Consider the following 16,513-nt stretch of genomic DNA (forward strand, 5'->3'; position numbering starts at 1 on the left):
TTATGAAACACTGTGTTACTGGGTAGTCATTATGAAACACCTTGTTACTGGGTAGTCATTATGAAACAGTGTTACTGGGTAGTCATTATGAAACACACCTTGTTACTGGGTAGTCATTATGAAACACTGTGTTACTGGGTAGTCATTATGAAACACTGTGTTACTGGGTAGTCATTATGAAACACTGTGTTACTGGGTAGTCATTATGAAACACCTTGTTACTGGGTAGTCATTATGAAACACTGTGTTACTGGGTAGTCATTATGAAACACCTTGTTACTGGGTAGTCATTATGAAACACTGTGTTACTGGGTAGTCATTATGAAACACTGTGTTACTGGGTAGTCATTATGAAACACTGTGTTACTGGGTAGTCATTATGAAACACACCGTGCCACGTTGATGCCCAGCGCCGTGCGCGTCTCCTCTCCGCCCCTCTGGTCGATGTTCCTGGCCGCCTCCACCACCTCCTCCACGGTGTGGTAGTCTTCCAGGTTGAACTCGTGAACCACTCTGGAGCCGTACTGGATCACTCCGACCTGGGAACACACACAGGCACAGTGTAGACGTGGAGTTTAACACTCCGACCTGGGAACAGTGTAGACGTGGAGTTTAACACTCCGACCTGGGAACACACACAGGCACAGTGTAGACGTGGAGTTTAACACTCCGACCTGGGAACACACACAGGCATAGTGTAGACGTGGAGTTTAACACTCCGACCTGGGAACACACACAGGCACAGTGTAGACGTGGAGTTTAACACTCCGACCCAGGGAACACACACAGGCACAGTGTAGACGTGGAGTTTAACACTCCGACCTGGGAACACACACGGGCACAGTGTAGACGTGGAGTTTAACACTCCGACCTGGGAACACACACAGGCACAGTGTAGACGTGGAGTTTAACACTCCGACCTGGGAACACACACAGGCACAGTGTAGACGTGGAGTTTAAAGGCCCAATCCCCACCGAAAGAAGAAGAAGAAGAGAAGTTGCCTTTGAGAACCAATGGTTCTCGAGCCGTAACGGCACATGGGGCAGGAGCCTATCTCCTGTTTCCGTAGCGTGAGGCAGCTTGATGTACAAGTACACCCCTTGGACATGACGCTAGTATGGTCCCACTTAAAACCCCAAGTAATCATTCTAAATTGAATTGAATGATTGAGGTCTTGATTCAAGGACAGACAGTATATGACTGACAAAATTGACATTTTATTACATAATTTAACTGAAAAATCTTTATTTACATCTGAAATCTTTTTCAGATGTAAATAAAACTATGGACTGAAACAGACCTGTACTAAAGAATCAATCAATCAATCAAAATTGTGTATTTTCTGTCTACAAGAGAGTTTCAAGAACATACAATACCTGTATGTATTGTATATACCGAACATTTTAGATGGTCAAAAAAAAGATGGTCATAGTTCTTGATTGGGGCTTTAAACACAATTCAGAGTTGCTTAACCATGTGCCCCAAAAGCCTCCAGTTTGCTCACAAAAGGTACATTTACAGTGTACAACCAATCACAGCCTGTCCAGCCTGAGTTATAGATTTACTACAAGGTCATGGATGTCATGTATAATCTTGGTCTTGACGACCTTGATGACCTCTGGCTGACATCACCCTGTCTTGCTTGTTCTGTCTCAGCATTTTTCGTTCCTGTATTCTGTATTGTATTCTCCCATCCTATTCTGTATTCTCCCCACTTTGCCAATAGCAGCTTATGTATTTTATAGCCATAACCACTTTATGCTGTTATATTCAAATACTGTTATAATTATGCTCTTAAAATTTCTAAAATGTCTCTCTTTATTCTGTTTTTACCTGGTATTTAACATATTGCCTAGGACTGCAGTTGAAAACTAGCTACCCAGCTAACACTGGCATATTTACAGTGTTTACAGCACATGTATTTACAGTGGTGTTACTGTCTCAGTCATTACTGTTGAATAATGTGCACTGTCCCTCTTAAAAAAAACATAATAAACTAAACTAAACCCTGCTGCATACAAGCCACCCTAGCTTTAAGGAACCAGTACAATGAATTAAGTCATACATTGATTATTGTGGGATGATTGGGCCTTCTGTTCACTAGACATAATATGCCTTATACACATATATTCCTCCTCAGATACAGAGTGACATTTTCACAGTTCTAACATGTTATAATATAATACATATAACGTTACATCAACATACCTTCTGTAAACATTTTATAAGATAACAAGATTTTCTTTAACCTAAAATCAATCATGCATGCTATTTATCATCCCCTCGTACTGTGTGTATATATAGTTAGTTAATAATGAAACGCTGAATCTCATAACCTGATATTAACATTGAACCCTCCTTTGGTAAAACATTCACCTTTCTTTTTACAAGATCTCATATGGAAAACACACCTGAGTCTGACGCGGTCCAATGTAGAACTTCTGAAGGACGTTGATGAGGAAGTCCTGCACTTCATACCAGGGGTATATGGAGTTGGATCCATCCAGAACTATCACAATGTCCATGTAGGTCTCACACCCTGTTTACACAATAGATACCATCACCCACTGACTTACATTTGAAAAACCGAATCCTCAAAAAAATATAAAATATTGCATTTTATAAAGCAGCTTTTATCCAAAGTGCTTTACAATTTTGTTCCTCACATTTACCCATTCACTCACACATTCACACACTGATGGTGGAGGCAACCATGCAAGGTGCCAACCTGCTCATCGGGAGCAATTAGGGGTTAAGTGTCTTGCTCAAGGACACTTCGACGCGCTGCCCGGGAGGAGCGGGAATCGAACCAGGAACCTTCCGACTACCAGGCGACCACTCTACCTCCTGAGCCACTGTCGCCCCCACACTCTGTGTTATTGGGTTCTCTGTACTAGCTGTGACATAAAGATGCTAAGTTAGAGTGTTCATTCATAGTTCAAGACATTACATGTCTATTTAATCTCTCTTTGTTAACAGGTATAGTTCCTAGTACCTGGAAAACAGCCCGTGTGACCCCCTTACATAAAGGTGGAGATAGAAGTGACCTGAATAATTATCGACCAATCTCAAAGTTATCCTGCCGAGCAAAGATCCTGGAATCATTAGTAAACAACCAACTTAAAGCATGTCTCTCAAAGTATTAGTTTTAAGTCCACGCCAATCAGGGTTTAGAGAAAATCATAGCACAATTTCAGCCACTTCTTTAGTTATACATGAAATATAATAATAGTATCCACACTGTGCTGATTTAAATATCGGTTGAAGGAATTTGACACAAAGTTGACCATTCTCTTCTATTGCCAAGATTACGTAGTATAGGCTTTGATACACATGCTTGCAATTGGTTCAAAAGTTACTTGCCTGAGAGACTTCAATGTGTGAAAACAGGAATTGCCCCAGCAGATTTTCTATCCAGTATGAAAGGTGTCCCGCAAGGATCAATCCTGGGCTCTGTTTCATTTACCATCTATATTAATAATATTGTCTCATCTCTGAACAGTTGCCAAGTTCATCTTTACATTGATGACCCGCATTTCATTGTATACCTGTATGCCGTGACAATTAAAACTCTTGACTTGACTTGACTATTGTGTATCGCTGATTCTGTGAAACTGTCCACTGAGAGTCTGCAGCTCTGTTTTAATGCTTTGCAAGATGAACGTATTAGTCTCAAATTGGTGCTAAATGCTAGTAAGACAAATATGCTGTTTTCTAAAGCTAGTAAGACAAATGTGTTGTTTTTTTAAAGCCAGAAATATTGTTCACAATAACTTATCTCTACTGTGAATGGGTCTGACATTGAGAGAGTCTCCGAATATAAACACCTTGGTATCTGCCTTGATGAAAAATCCTCATTTAAACATCATGTGGTGGTTCTTGCCAGTGAACTACTGCAACAAATTGGCTTTCTGTATAGGAATAGAGCCAGTTTCCTATGATTAGCAGAAAGAGAGTTGTTGAACCAGCGTTCCTGTCTATGTTGAATTACGGAGATGTGATTTATATTATGTGATATTATTATATTTATGTGACATGCAGCGGCTTCCACTCTTAGGCCTTTAGACTCTGTAGACCATTCAGCCATTAGATTCATCACTGGTGATAGTTATGGTACCATTGTGTCCTGTATAGTGGGGTTGAATGGTCCTCCCTGGCAGAGAGGCAAGAGCTACATTAGCATCTGTTTCTATATAAAGCCATAATCGGAGATTGCCCAATTTATCTCACTTCTCTGTTGGAGTGAACGTCTGGACCCTATGGAACACGATCCAGTGGCTGGCTCTCACACTTAAAGCAGAGTCTGTACTGAACTTGGGAAGTCTACTTTCAGCTTCTGTGCTCCTGACGTGTGGCACGTCATACAACAAACTCTAAGACTCAATACTTTGGTCTCCTTTGGTCAGTTTAACGTTGGGGGTTCGCTCTAGTGGGTGAACACAGGCCTCTAGCGTTCCCTGGTGGGTACATCTACATCTATCTGTCTTAATTACGGTAATTGTTACCCAGTGTGTCTTGTTAGTCTAGCCTTCTTATACTTTCCTGTGTCTTCTTACCTCATTGTTAGTTGTTCGCTAACCATTACGTGAGTAGTAGCTACCGTATGTATTTATGTAAAGCCTTATCGTTCCTCACCACCACGAGAGATAAGCAGGTAAGGTCTGTTGCTCATAGTTTGCCGTGTCTTTGTTATTTGCCGTGTTAATTGGTTATTGAAAGCTAAACTTTCTCTGTGTCTATTTTGTCTACTGTTTGCCTTGTTCTCTTTTAATTTAAGCAGTTTTGGAGAATAAGCTCTCTCTCCACTTTTATTTCCCCCTGTTTATTGTACAGTTAGCTTATTCGTCTCATACTGACGTGTTTTTGGAGACGGAGCTTTCTCCCCTTTTGTCTGTGCCTATTTATATGTATTTTATATGTATTTTATAGTATTATTTGTTTGGAAATCCACATCTGCATCCCGTCTGTTCTGCACTGCACCTGGGTCCAACACGTTAACCTATTCATAAGACCAGAGTACTCATTTATCTAGTAAGTATATTTCTACTTTTACTTTTAAGCAAAGCAACTGTGTACTGTACTTCTTCCACCACTGTTTTACTAGTGTGCGAATGAGTGGTTGGACGAGGAGGACACGTGAGTATGTATTTACTCTGGAGGGCGGGAGCCATGGTGTGGGAGAACCTGCAGGAGTGAATGTGGAGCTTCTATCCCCAGGCCATCAGGATGCTCAATGACAATGACACTATGTAACAACCCATCATCTCTACACTCACTGCACACACATCCACATGTACACACTCACTTTAAACAAACACTCACCTTACCACTCACTTTATTCACTTTAGACACTTTAACACACTTTATATTTATCTATTATTAAAGAGATTTGCACTACATTCATACCTCATTTGCACCCTACCCTAAGTTTTGTACCTCTGCATTGTACCCCACTGTTACTAATTTCACTCTGTATTGTATATATGTATATTGACTTCACTTACTTTTTACTTACTTCTTAATTGCTTTTTTTACTTACTTTCTTTTTACTGTATGTAGCACACTCTCAGGGGCTCATACAGAAACAAGTATTTCATCATAAAGTATTCTGTATTTTGTTTGGTGTGGGAGAACCTGAATGAGTGAATGAGTGAGCAATATTTACTCTGGAGGGCGGGGGCGATGGTGTGGGAGAACTTGAAGGAGCTGCTGACCCTGGAGCAGATCCCCGTGCTGTAGTAAGAGCTGCCACATTCATGGGACCACAGGGGACCGCAGGCCTGTCGAGAGGAGAACACACCTAGACCCTCTTTTTCATTGGTTTTGGCATGATACCGGTCAATTCGGACCAAAATGTTGCCGATCTGACCTTTTGGAATGAGTTTTATTGGCTGCAGCACTCCTGGCTTATATTAGATACAAAAACACAGAGCCGACCCTAGACTTTCGAGGGCCCAAGGCCCCTCCGGTTTGAGGAGTCACCTAATTGGCTGACTTACCTCCCTACGATCAATTACATAATTTATAGGGCCCTGATTAAATAATTCCACTACTAATTCATACTGAGTTATCTTTTATCTATATTTCACAACAAAAGTGTGATGGTTTGGGGGCCCTATTAACTCATTCAGCGCCAATCACGAGTATAGTCGGGTTTTGGTCGTTATTTCTTTTATTAGCGATATCCATTCATTTTCATCCATCCAGCCTGATGTTATCGTTGGGAATGGGTCTGAGCTCGCAAAAGGGCAAATACCGCCCCCTACGCCTTCCGGCTGGTATTGCACTCCACTGGGAATGGTATCGTTTTTTTTCGGGGACGATCCAAGCTGTGCAGGCATGGTTTAAATAATCAGGCGAGGCGAGGTAACCTGATTTCAACTATACATCTGTTGTATCTTTGCATTACATCAGATACAAGGTAAGAACATTATATATAAATTTGATCATTGATCTGATATGTATTTCTACCCCGATCGACGCTGTATCTGTGTGTGTATGTGTGGCTGTTTTCCGTTGGGTGAAGGAGGTGGGGGGGGGGGGGGGGTACAAATCTAGCAGGTACAACCATTTTAATTAGTATATTTGTTTCTCTGGCTGAACTAACGTTAACGTTATTAATCCTGCGGCCGCACTTTATTTATTTAAAAACAGCCAATCAAATCCCCATCAATGGAAAATTTACCTGAATTAGACTAAGCGGGGATCTGTGATTAAACACCTGCTATCAGAAGAATAGACAGTCAGAGTGACAAGCTACAGAAGATGGCCACAAACAATAGTACGAGTGATGAAGAGGACGAAACGGAACATTTCATTGCCCCGGAATAAAAAAAAGTTTTTACTTTTACTCAAGTGTGTTTTTAGCCAGATACTCTGACTTTTACTTGAATAAGATTTTGAGACGGTACCCATACTTTCACTTAAGTATAATTTCTGTGTACTTTTTACACCCCTGCTCGTATGTTTACAATAATACTCACCACAAAGCTGTTGTCTTTGGGGTTGGAGACCAGCGACATCCCGAGCCTCATCTTGTCCTTGCGCTCTGACACGTGGTCCAGAGATACCTTTCCTTGAACGGATCAACGAGGACAATAAGGAGCATGTCAGTGAACGGAGACTAAAGGTGCACTACGCAGTTTAGCAGAAGGGGGAGTTGTTTCTATTTGAGGAGCCTGCAATTAAACACCATTTAACACTTTGAGTGCCACGCCGGGTTTTCCTTTTTTACCCCCTTGATGCCACCATCCACTTCAATGTTAACATTAATATCGCCTAATCTATGTTTTAAATTATGGCTATGTGTCTAATCTGCCCGTCGCTTATCAAAGACTATTTTCCAGTCAGTGCTGTCAAGGCAGATTGGTTTTTTATCGCTTCATTTCCGTTTTAGAGCATTTAGAAAAGCACCCGTTTTGAGATAAAAAACAGTTCATTCTGGACCATTCTATGAAAATCGTCTTTTACTGGAATATTCCACAACGTTGATATTCGTCGGCCTATTTATGAATCGTTTTCAAATAAACGCTAGATGATCAATATTATACGTGCACGCAAGCACATTCGGGCCGCGCACGGATAATCGCCGCGTTGATTTCCTCTTGGACTTTTACAGTGAAACCGAAAGAGCCCATTTCACAAAACAGCTTATAACTTCATCAAAATTAGTCTGATTGTCCTAACACTGATAACATAGATTCCTTACCTGACATCAGATGGTATCCAACTGGTATATTCCAATTCCTGATCACCATTCGAAAAAATCGATAAGTGTATAGATCCACCGTGTGTACAGTGCAGTACATGATTCCGCGCGTCTCAGAGGCTCCAGAATGAACTGTGGTAACCCCGGCTGGATCAGTGGACTGGAAAATGTGGAGTACCGGATTTTTTCCCCCATCCATTTTCATTGAGTCCATTCCAAAATCCCTTATGTCATCTGGGAGACGATAGGGGGCGCTTTTTTCCACATATGATCGCCGGCGGTGCTCGGGTATACTCGGGTAGGCTCGCGTGATGCAATATGATTTCAGATCGATAAAAAAATAAATAAAAAATCCGAGAAATCTCGTGAGTGGCTTTCAACCACATATTAATAAACCCGAGATATCTCGTGTGTGGCAGTTAAAGTGTGCATGTAATTCTTAAGATTTATTCTGTTGAATCAAAACCATATAATTTTGATGCACTGTGAACAAAACACATTATTCTTGGAATAATACATAATGTAAAAAATTTATTGTGGGCCCTGCCAAGAACAAAACAGTAAAGTTTATAGCTTCTGACTTCAAGTCAAAGTCAAAGTCAGCTTTATTGTCGCTTTTCATCATGTGCAAGACATACAGAGAAGGGAAATTTAGTTTCCCCCTTTCCATGGTGTATATAAAAAAAAATATCTAATATAAACATAAAGTAACATATAGGACACTATAGCCTAAACATAAGTAACATATGGGACACGATGTACATACACTATACAGGACAAACAAGCAGTTTGTTTATTATGAAAATATACAATAGAAGTGTATCTCTGAGTTTAAAATGTATCCTGTAGCACTTTGGGATCCTGGTGAACAAAAAGTGCACTACAAATACAATTTATTATTATTATTATTATTATTATTATTATTATTATTTTATTATTATTATTATTATTATTATTATTATTATTATTATTATTATTATTATTATTATTATTATTATTATTATTATTATTATTATCTCCCCGAACTACATAGTGCACCTTTAGACTCTGTTACCCATACTGTACTAACTCATCTACTGCCTTCACTGTCTACAACTGCCTTACATTGTAATCATAACTACCTCAACCTATATATATATATATATATATATATATATATATATATATATATATATATATATATATATATATATATATATATATATATATAGCATATATTCCTGTTTGTATGTACTATATCTATATATGTATCTGTACCTACTCTATAGTTATACCACTGGCCAGTATGGCTTACTACCATAGTGTATTTATACCTGTATCACTGTACATATAATACTGTAATACTAAAAATAGATTAGCATTATTACTATTAAAGGGGCAAGCCAACATTATGGGAAATACATTTCTACATTATTGACAAAAAGATAGATACCAATGTCCTCTCTGTGAAGGGTTAACCCTCAGTATTGTTGCAGTGAAAGGATTAACCCTTTGGCAGTGTGGTAGTGAAAGGGTTAAAGGAGTAGCATGTGTTTACTGTGAATCGGACTCTCACACCCTTATGACCGAAGATAAAACTAAGTGAAAGTGGGTAGAAAGCAAGATACTTGAACAATGTAGAAGTAAAAGCATGAATGAATGAATGGATGAATGAAAATTGTATTAACAGATTGCAGAATGGGTACAATACAGTACGGCTCAATACACACAATTGTTAAGGGGATGCAGACCAGAGAAAGACTTTCGTCTTGTTTACATCAGGGTATATTCAAATGGATTTGAATAGAGAGTAGAACATTTTGTTACTTCTAAAAGTAACTGTAATCCTCTACATACCCAGGTTGAGTCTGGAGCAGTTGTGTTACTTATTTTTATTCTTTTTTTCCGTTTTTCTCCCCTCCCAATGTTAGTCGTTATGCCAATTCCCAATCCCCTTCCTGGTCGTTGCGCACTCTACCCCCTACTGTCGGTCTGGGAGGGCGGAGACTATCACATGCTTCCTCCGACACATGTGTAGCCAATCCCCACTTCTTTTCACCTGGCAGCACGGACTCTCACTAGGAGAGTGTAACGTGTGGAAGGTCACACTACCTCTCCGAGATCCTTCCCTTGCTGTGCAGGCGCCCCGACCGAACTGTAGGAGTCGCTGTTTACAACGACCAGGACCCACCCTCGCCGGGTTTCCCACCCGCTGACACTGCCAATTGTGTTAGTATGGACGGTCGGCCAACCCGGAAGCACCACAGCTGGATTCGATCCCACTGTCTCTGTGGTGGTAGACAGGCGCTTAGTCCGCTGCGCTACCCGGCCGCCCAGTTGTGTTACTTCTAAAAGTAACTGTAATCCCCTACATACCCAGGTGGAGTCTGTCTAACTTGTAAAGTAACTGTAATCCTCTACATACCCAGGTGAATTCTGTGTAACTTCTAAAGTAACTGTAATCCCCTACATACCCAGGTGGAGTCTGTCTAACTTGTAAAGTAACTGTAATCCTCTACATACCCAGGTGGAGTCTGTGTTACTTGTAAAGTAACTGTAATCCTCTACATACCCAGTTGGAGTCTGTGTAACTTCTAAAGTAATTGTAATCCTCTACATACCCAGGTGCAGTCTGTGTAACTTCTAAAGTAACTGTAATCCCCTACATACCCAGGTGGATTCTGTGTAACTTGTAAAGTAATTGTAATCCTCTACATACGTACCCAGGTGCAGTCTGGAGCAGTAGTGTAATTTGTAAAGTAACTGTAATCCCCTACATACCCAGGTGCAGCATGGAGCAGTAGTGTAACTTGTAAAGTAACTGTAATCCCCTACATACCCAGGTGCAGCATGGAGCAGTAGTGTAACTTGTAAAGTAACTGTAATCCCCTACATACCCAGGTGCAGCCTGGAGCAGTTGGTCTTGGCGCGGGTGTCGAGGGGGCATCGGTACACGTCTCCTGTCTGCTGCTGGTCACTGGTCTCAAACGGAGCTCCGACCAGGAGCCTGCAGGAGAAACACAGAGGATTTATCTCCTATCTGATAGAAAAGTTAGTTGGTCTTTCTGACTATGTATTAAACTGGTTCAGAACAGGGAGAAAATATTACGTCAGGCTTGGAGATCATTCTTCTGAGAAACATGACGCCTACTTCGGAGTTCCACAGGGGAGCTGCCTTGGTCCATTATTATTCTCACTATACATGCTGCCACTCTGAGACATCATTAGAAAACACAATGTATGTTTCCATAGTTACACAGATGACAATTTCAAGTCTCTCACTGAGGAGTCAGGTTCAAGTCTCACTGAGGAGTCAGGTTCAAGTCTCCTCTGAGGAGTCAGGTTCAAGTCTCAGTGAGGAGTCAGGTTCAAGTCTCTCTGAGGAGTCAGGTTCAAGTCTCACTGAGAAGTCAGGTTCAAGTCTCCTCTGAGGAGTCAGGTTCAAGTCTCTCACTGAGGAGTCAGGTTCAAGTCTATCTGAGGAGTCAGGTTCAAGTCTCTCTGAGGAGTCAGGTTCAAGTCTCACTGAGGAGTCAGGTTCAAGTCTCAGTGAGGAGTCAGGTTCAAGTCTCACTGAGGAGTCAGGTTCAAGTCTCTCTGAGGAGTCAGGTTCAAGTCTCTCTGAGGAGTCAGGTTCAAGTCTCTCTCTGAGGAGTCAGGTTCAAGTCTCACTGAGGAGTCAGGTTCAAGTCTCTCTGAGGAGTCAGGTTCAAGTCTCAGTGAGGAGTCAGGTTCAAGTCTCTCTGAGGAGTCAGGTTCAAGTCTCACTGAGGAGTCATGTTCAAGTCTCAGTGAGGAGTCAGGTTCAAGTCTCACTGAGGAGTCAGGTTCAAGTCTCACTGAGGAGTCAGGTTCAAGTCTCACTGAGGAGTCAGGTTCAAGTATCTCTGAGGAGTCAGGTTCAAGTCTCCTCCGAAACTAGCTGCTCTCTCAGTGAGGAGTCAGGTTCAGCTCAGGACATGTTTTATGATGACATCAGACGCACCGTCCCGCGCTACAGTCCTAGTTCACGGCGGACTGAAGAAAAGCCCAAACCCCAAAAAGATGGTTGTACTGTATATAAATTCAGCATTCTTTTTTCCTCACACGGTCTTGGGACCATCCCTGATGGCTTCGTCCAGGAAATCATCTCCAGAACGTCGGGACCTTCATTTCTAGCCTTGGTTCACGTTCCAGTTAATTTCCAATAAAGCCGCTAAAACAATAATAATACTAAAAACTGTGTCAAGATTTTAAATATACGTATGTACATTTATGTGTGTTTGTATGTATGTATGTAGTACGTATGTGTGTATGTACTGTATGCATACATGTATGTATGGATATGTGTGTGCGTGTGTGTGTGTGTGTGTGTGTGTGTGTGTGTGTGTGTGTGTGTGTGTGTGTGTGTGTGTGTGTGTGTGTGTGTGTGTGTGTGTGTGTGTGTGTGTGTGTGTGTGTGTGTGTGTGTGTGTGTGTGTGTGTGTGTGTGTATGTATGTATGTATGTATGTATGTATGTATGTATGTATGTATGTATGTATGTATATATGTTTATGTGTGTACATATACTACATCTAAATGTAGAGTGACTTCATTGACACAATAAAGTATTAAAAGTGACTGATCCTGTTCCGTAAGCACCTGTAGTACCTGTAGTCACCACAGGGGGATTGAATGGAGTAAACATGACCGCATGGAGTCTAGACGCGTGAGTGCCGGTAAAAAAGGGCTGAGTCACCTCGTAGTAGTACATACTACCGTGTGCTAACCCTCAATCAGGCTAATGTAGTTCACATTCACATCAAAAGGGCACGGCTGGCAAAGCGGTGCTGACAAACCACATCCCAAACCTCAGGCTGTAGCACGAGTCTGTGTCCGACCTCCACATTCCTCCCAGATCGCAGGAGTAGGAAGAGTTCACAGCTGTGTTTTCCTAGTCAGGGTCAGGCCTGGGTAAACCGAAAAACCTGCCGCTTGTTTGGCTCAGTGTTGTAGTCGAGTCACTATGTCTGGAGTCCGAGTCGAGTCTCGAGTCCCCGGTGTTCGAGTCCGAGTCCGAGTCACCAAAGAAGAGCCAGAGTAGAGTCCGAGTCATCGAGGTTGAGTCCACTCCACTCTGGCAGTCAAAGAGCTGACGTACAAATTAAAAAAGGTCTACATTAAACATAAATTACCATGTTTATTTCAAAGGGAGTTTATTTACTTTGTGACACAATAGCACTAGCCATCAATATCTTATTAAGATTAGGGCATATTACAAACGAAATATTCAAAAAATAACGGTATTTATCAATTAACAGGTCAGAGTCCTCGTCTGCACCTTCCGAGTCCAAATGCAGTCAATGCTTGAGTCCTAGTCAGAGTCATCAGTGCTCAAGTCCAAGTCGAGTCACAAGTCCTGAGAATCAGTCCATGACTCAGACTCGAGTACTACACCACTGGTTTGGCTTGAGTAGCAATACCACTCTTAATTTGGTAAAAGACGTTTTTTGGTTTTGGACCATTTTGATCTCGCCTGACGTCCTGACAAACAATCCAAACAGATTTGGAGAATGTTATTCAGTGCATTCAGTAGGAAAGCTATCCGACTGCGAGCTAGCCTAGCTTAGCACAAATTAATGGAAGCGGATTCGGACCAGCTAGCCTAGCTGTTGGCCGAAAACACCTCTCCCGGAGTTTTAAGCTAGGCTAACCGATTCCATAAATGTGTGCTAAGCTAGGCTATAGCTTGCATAAAGATAGATTTCTACTGAACACAGAGAGAGGAAATTGATATCTCATTGTCTGACTCTGTAGAAGACGGTAAGAGCATTTCCCATAATGTTGGTTTGTTCCTTTAATTCTGGTTATTTATATTTATATCTATATTTCTTTCCATTATCTCATCAATTGAACCATACATAAAAAAAAAAATTAAATGTCAGATGTCTTGAGTTGGCTGCATGCCCTCCCAGTCAAGACAACAGGACAAGTGTGCGTCTTGACAGAGAATGTTTGGATGATGAGAAATCTCCTATCTGCACCTATTCAGTCTGTCTGCAAGATATTTTCCAAAGGCCAAAAGCAGTGTATTATCAAGACCATAATATTTGCACTGAGGACTGACATGAGGACTGTGTTTTTGAAGCTTCTCAGCCCAGGGACCTTGGTCTGCGGGTATCTCTACCACTGACCCCAAGAGGCCCGCTGGATTGAGCGACAGCTGGGAGGCCTGCAGTGAAACTCAAGTGCCCAGAAAAACATCAGAAGATTTTGATTGAACTTGGAACGGTAAGATGCCTGATGATGGAAAAATAGTCTACTGTGTTGAAAATAACTGCAATTATCATTACGTCCACCAGGCGGAACGCAGTCGCATAATCGGTTGCATCTGTCTGTCTATGAGTTGTGAGGGTGTGCGTGTGCGTGTGCGTGTGTGTGTGTGTGTGTGTGTGTGTGTGTGTGTGTGTGTGTGTGTGTGTGTGTGTGTGTGTGTGTGTGTGTGTGTGTGTGTGTGTGTGTGTGTGTGTGTGTGTGTGTGTGTGTGTGTGTGTGTGTGTGTGTGTGCGTGTGTACGTGTGTGTGTCCGACAGCACATCTTGCCAACTAAAAGCTTGAGGTGGATGAACCGTTGCACACAGGCTAACAGCCGACCAGGGACCTGGATTCTGGAATATTTTGCAACACTTCATTGTATTCTCTCAGTAGCACACAAGGGCAGACAAATCACACAAACCTATAACCAGACCAAATAATCAATCATCCTCCAAGAAACTCCAGACGGGTCAAAGGGAGAAATGTTGATGAAATAAACACATTGATACTATGGCAAGCCGTGTTTAGCTTTTATTCCAATTTTCTAGCTAGCTGGGTACCTAGCTAGCTCATTCACAAGGACAATTTTGCGAATTAACTAGTTGGTTAGTGGTTACACAAGGTCACATTTGCGAATGAGCTAGCTCATTACCTAGGTTGCAGATGCGTCTTTGCGAATCTGGTAGCTGGGTACCCAGCTAGTTCATTTGCTAAATGTTCCTTGTGAATGAGCTAGCTAGGTACGCAGCTAGCTAGACAATTGGAATCAAAGCTAAAACGGCTTTCCAGTGGTTTGACCAGGACTGGGCTGCACCAGTAAGTCATTACTAAACCCTTAGTTGGTACTAGCTAGTTTCAAACTAGTTGTTTACTCATTTCGGTTGCATCACGCCAACCTATCTAGTAAATAACTAGTTGATACTTAGTATCAACAAGTTGTTACTAGAAAGAGATTGTCACAGGGGGCGCCCCAGTGGCGAACCACATAACGCGCTGAGTCGCGGCACGGCCGACCCGGGTTCGATTCCCGAACCTGTTGTTATGTGTCGAATGTCTTCCCCCCACTCTGTCTCCCTTTTCACCTCTCTCTCTCTCTCTACTGGACTGGCCAGTAGAATAAAGCGATAAACTAACTAAAAAATAAAACAAATAAATAAATAAAAGAGATGTGACATAATGTGACAGTAATCAACTTTATAACCAATCAATAAGCAAAACAAAATGTAAACAAGGAAGTTAATTGCTAACAAGTTGCTTAATGAAATAGACATCCTATCTGATCATGTGTGTTACTCTCTGCTTGCGTGCGCTAACATGAAACAGCCAAGAGCCACAACACAATATACAACTGTTACTTACGTGGCTGTGGCTGGCTAGCTATAGCTAACGTAACGTTACTCACTTCATCTCTCAAGCCAGCCACACTCTCAGATACAACAAGTGTTTACGATTATATAACAAGGCTCATTACATTATTAAAGTTATGTAAATACACTGGGATTAATAGAAAGTTGTAACATGTAAAGGTCCTTCTCATCACCATACTAACATTACATGTTCCACCCTCTGTCCAACGCAATTTATTTCCCCATTGCCCATTTCTAAATCGTCTCGTTTAAAACAAATAAAGCATGGACATTTGCATGTTGTACCTTTCTGTGCGTATTCATCCACAATCTATAGCTCAACATGAAAATATTCGCAATTAATCATAAAAGAAAATCGCATAACTTTATTTCAACCAAAAATGCTTAAACAATAATGTTAGTGATAGAAGGGAACTCATTTTGTGCAAAAATGGAAAGCTTTTCAATTTCCATGCGGCAGAATTGTTACAATAGCCGATAATCCATTTTCCCAATGATAAATCCCTATACGGGTGGACCTCGCTGGCGGTCCAAAACGACGTCAGACTACACCTCCCTATACACGGGCATGGTTGTCTACGTTATAAGTTACACTATGTATACATATTTAGTAGTTACTAAAAGCTCTCTATGTAATAACTAGTAATAACTAGTGAATTTAAAATGTAGTAATGACTATATCTTCATTTAGTAAATACTTACGCATTTGCACTTAGTAAGATGTGCTGCAGCTGACCCCTGGTCTTTGATTAGGGTTAAAGGTCAACTGGTCTGACCTCTTTATGATACTGTAATGTCTGCCGGCTTTGGCGTGTCTTCTGAGGTAGCAAGACACATGGGGTCATCCGTTTATTATTCACCCGTTATTCCTTTGCCTGTGGACATGTCTGTGGATATTTGTTAACGCGCACCACTATCTACTACAGCGAGAAATCAGAGAGGGAAACTGCCCTGTGTAACTTTGTAGGCCCGTAAAACATTTGTGTGAGCTCTTACGACCCATTGATGGCCCATTCTGGTGGTGTCACTAGAGTCTGGAGATGTGCAAACTCTGTGGTTACACAGTACATTTTGCAGAGTAAATTTTACACAAACTGAGTACATTTTCCTCAAACTGAGTAAGATTTTACTCAGTTTCAGTCAAATGTACTCAGTTTGAGTCAAATTTACTTTACTGTGTACT

General features: G+C 41.4%; 1 protein-coding gene across 1 annotated transcript in view; it reads right to left on the reverse strand.

Annotated features, from left to right (window-relative positions):
• LOC311245541 (integrin alpha-11-like) overlaps window positions 1-16,513 on the reverse strand; it is a gene marked incomplete at its 5' end in the record, with an annotated part of 157,699 nt that overhangs the window by 85,304 nt on the left and 55,882 nt on the right. The window contains 5 exons of the mRNA XM_084335415.1: window positions 391-539; window positions 2,413-2,540; window positions 5,667-5,781; window positions 6,985-7,076; window positions 10,586-10,695. Of these exons, the coding sequence (XP_084191541.1) occupies window positions 391-539; window positions 2,413-2,540; window positions 5,667-5,781; window positions 6,985-7,076; window positions 10,586-10,695 (594 nt within the window). The remainder of the gene's footprint in view (window positions 1-390; window positions 540-2,412; window positions 2,541-5,666; window positions 5,782-6,984; window positions 7,077-10,585; window positions 10,696-16,513) is intronic.

Source organism: Notolepis coatsorum (genome assembly GCF_963971535.1).
Source record: "Notolepis coatsorum genome assembly, chromosome: 18".
NCBI classification, from domain to species: Eukaryota; Metazoa; Chordata; class Actinopteri; order Aulopiformes; family Paralepididae; genus Notolepis; species Notolepis coatsorum.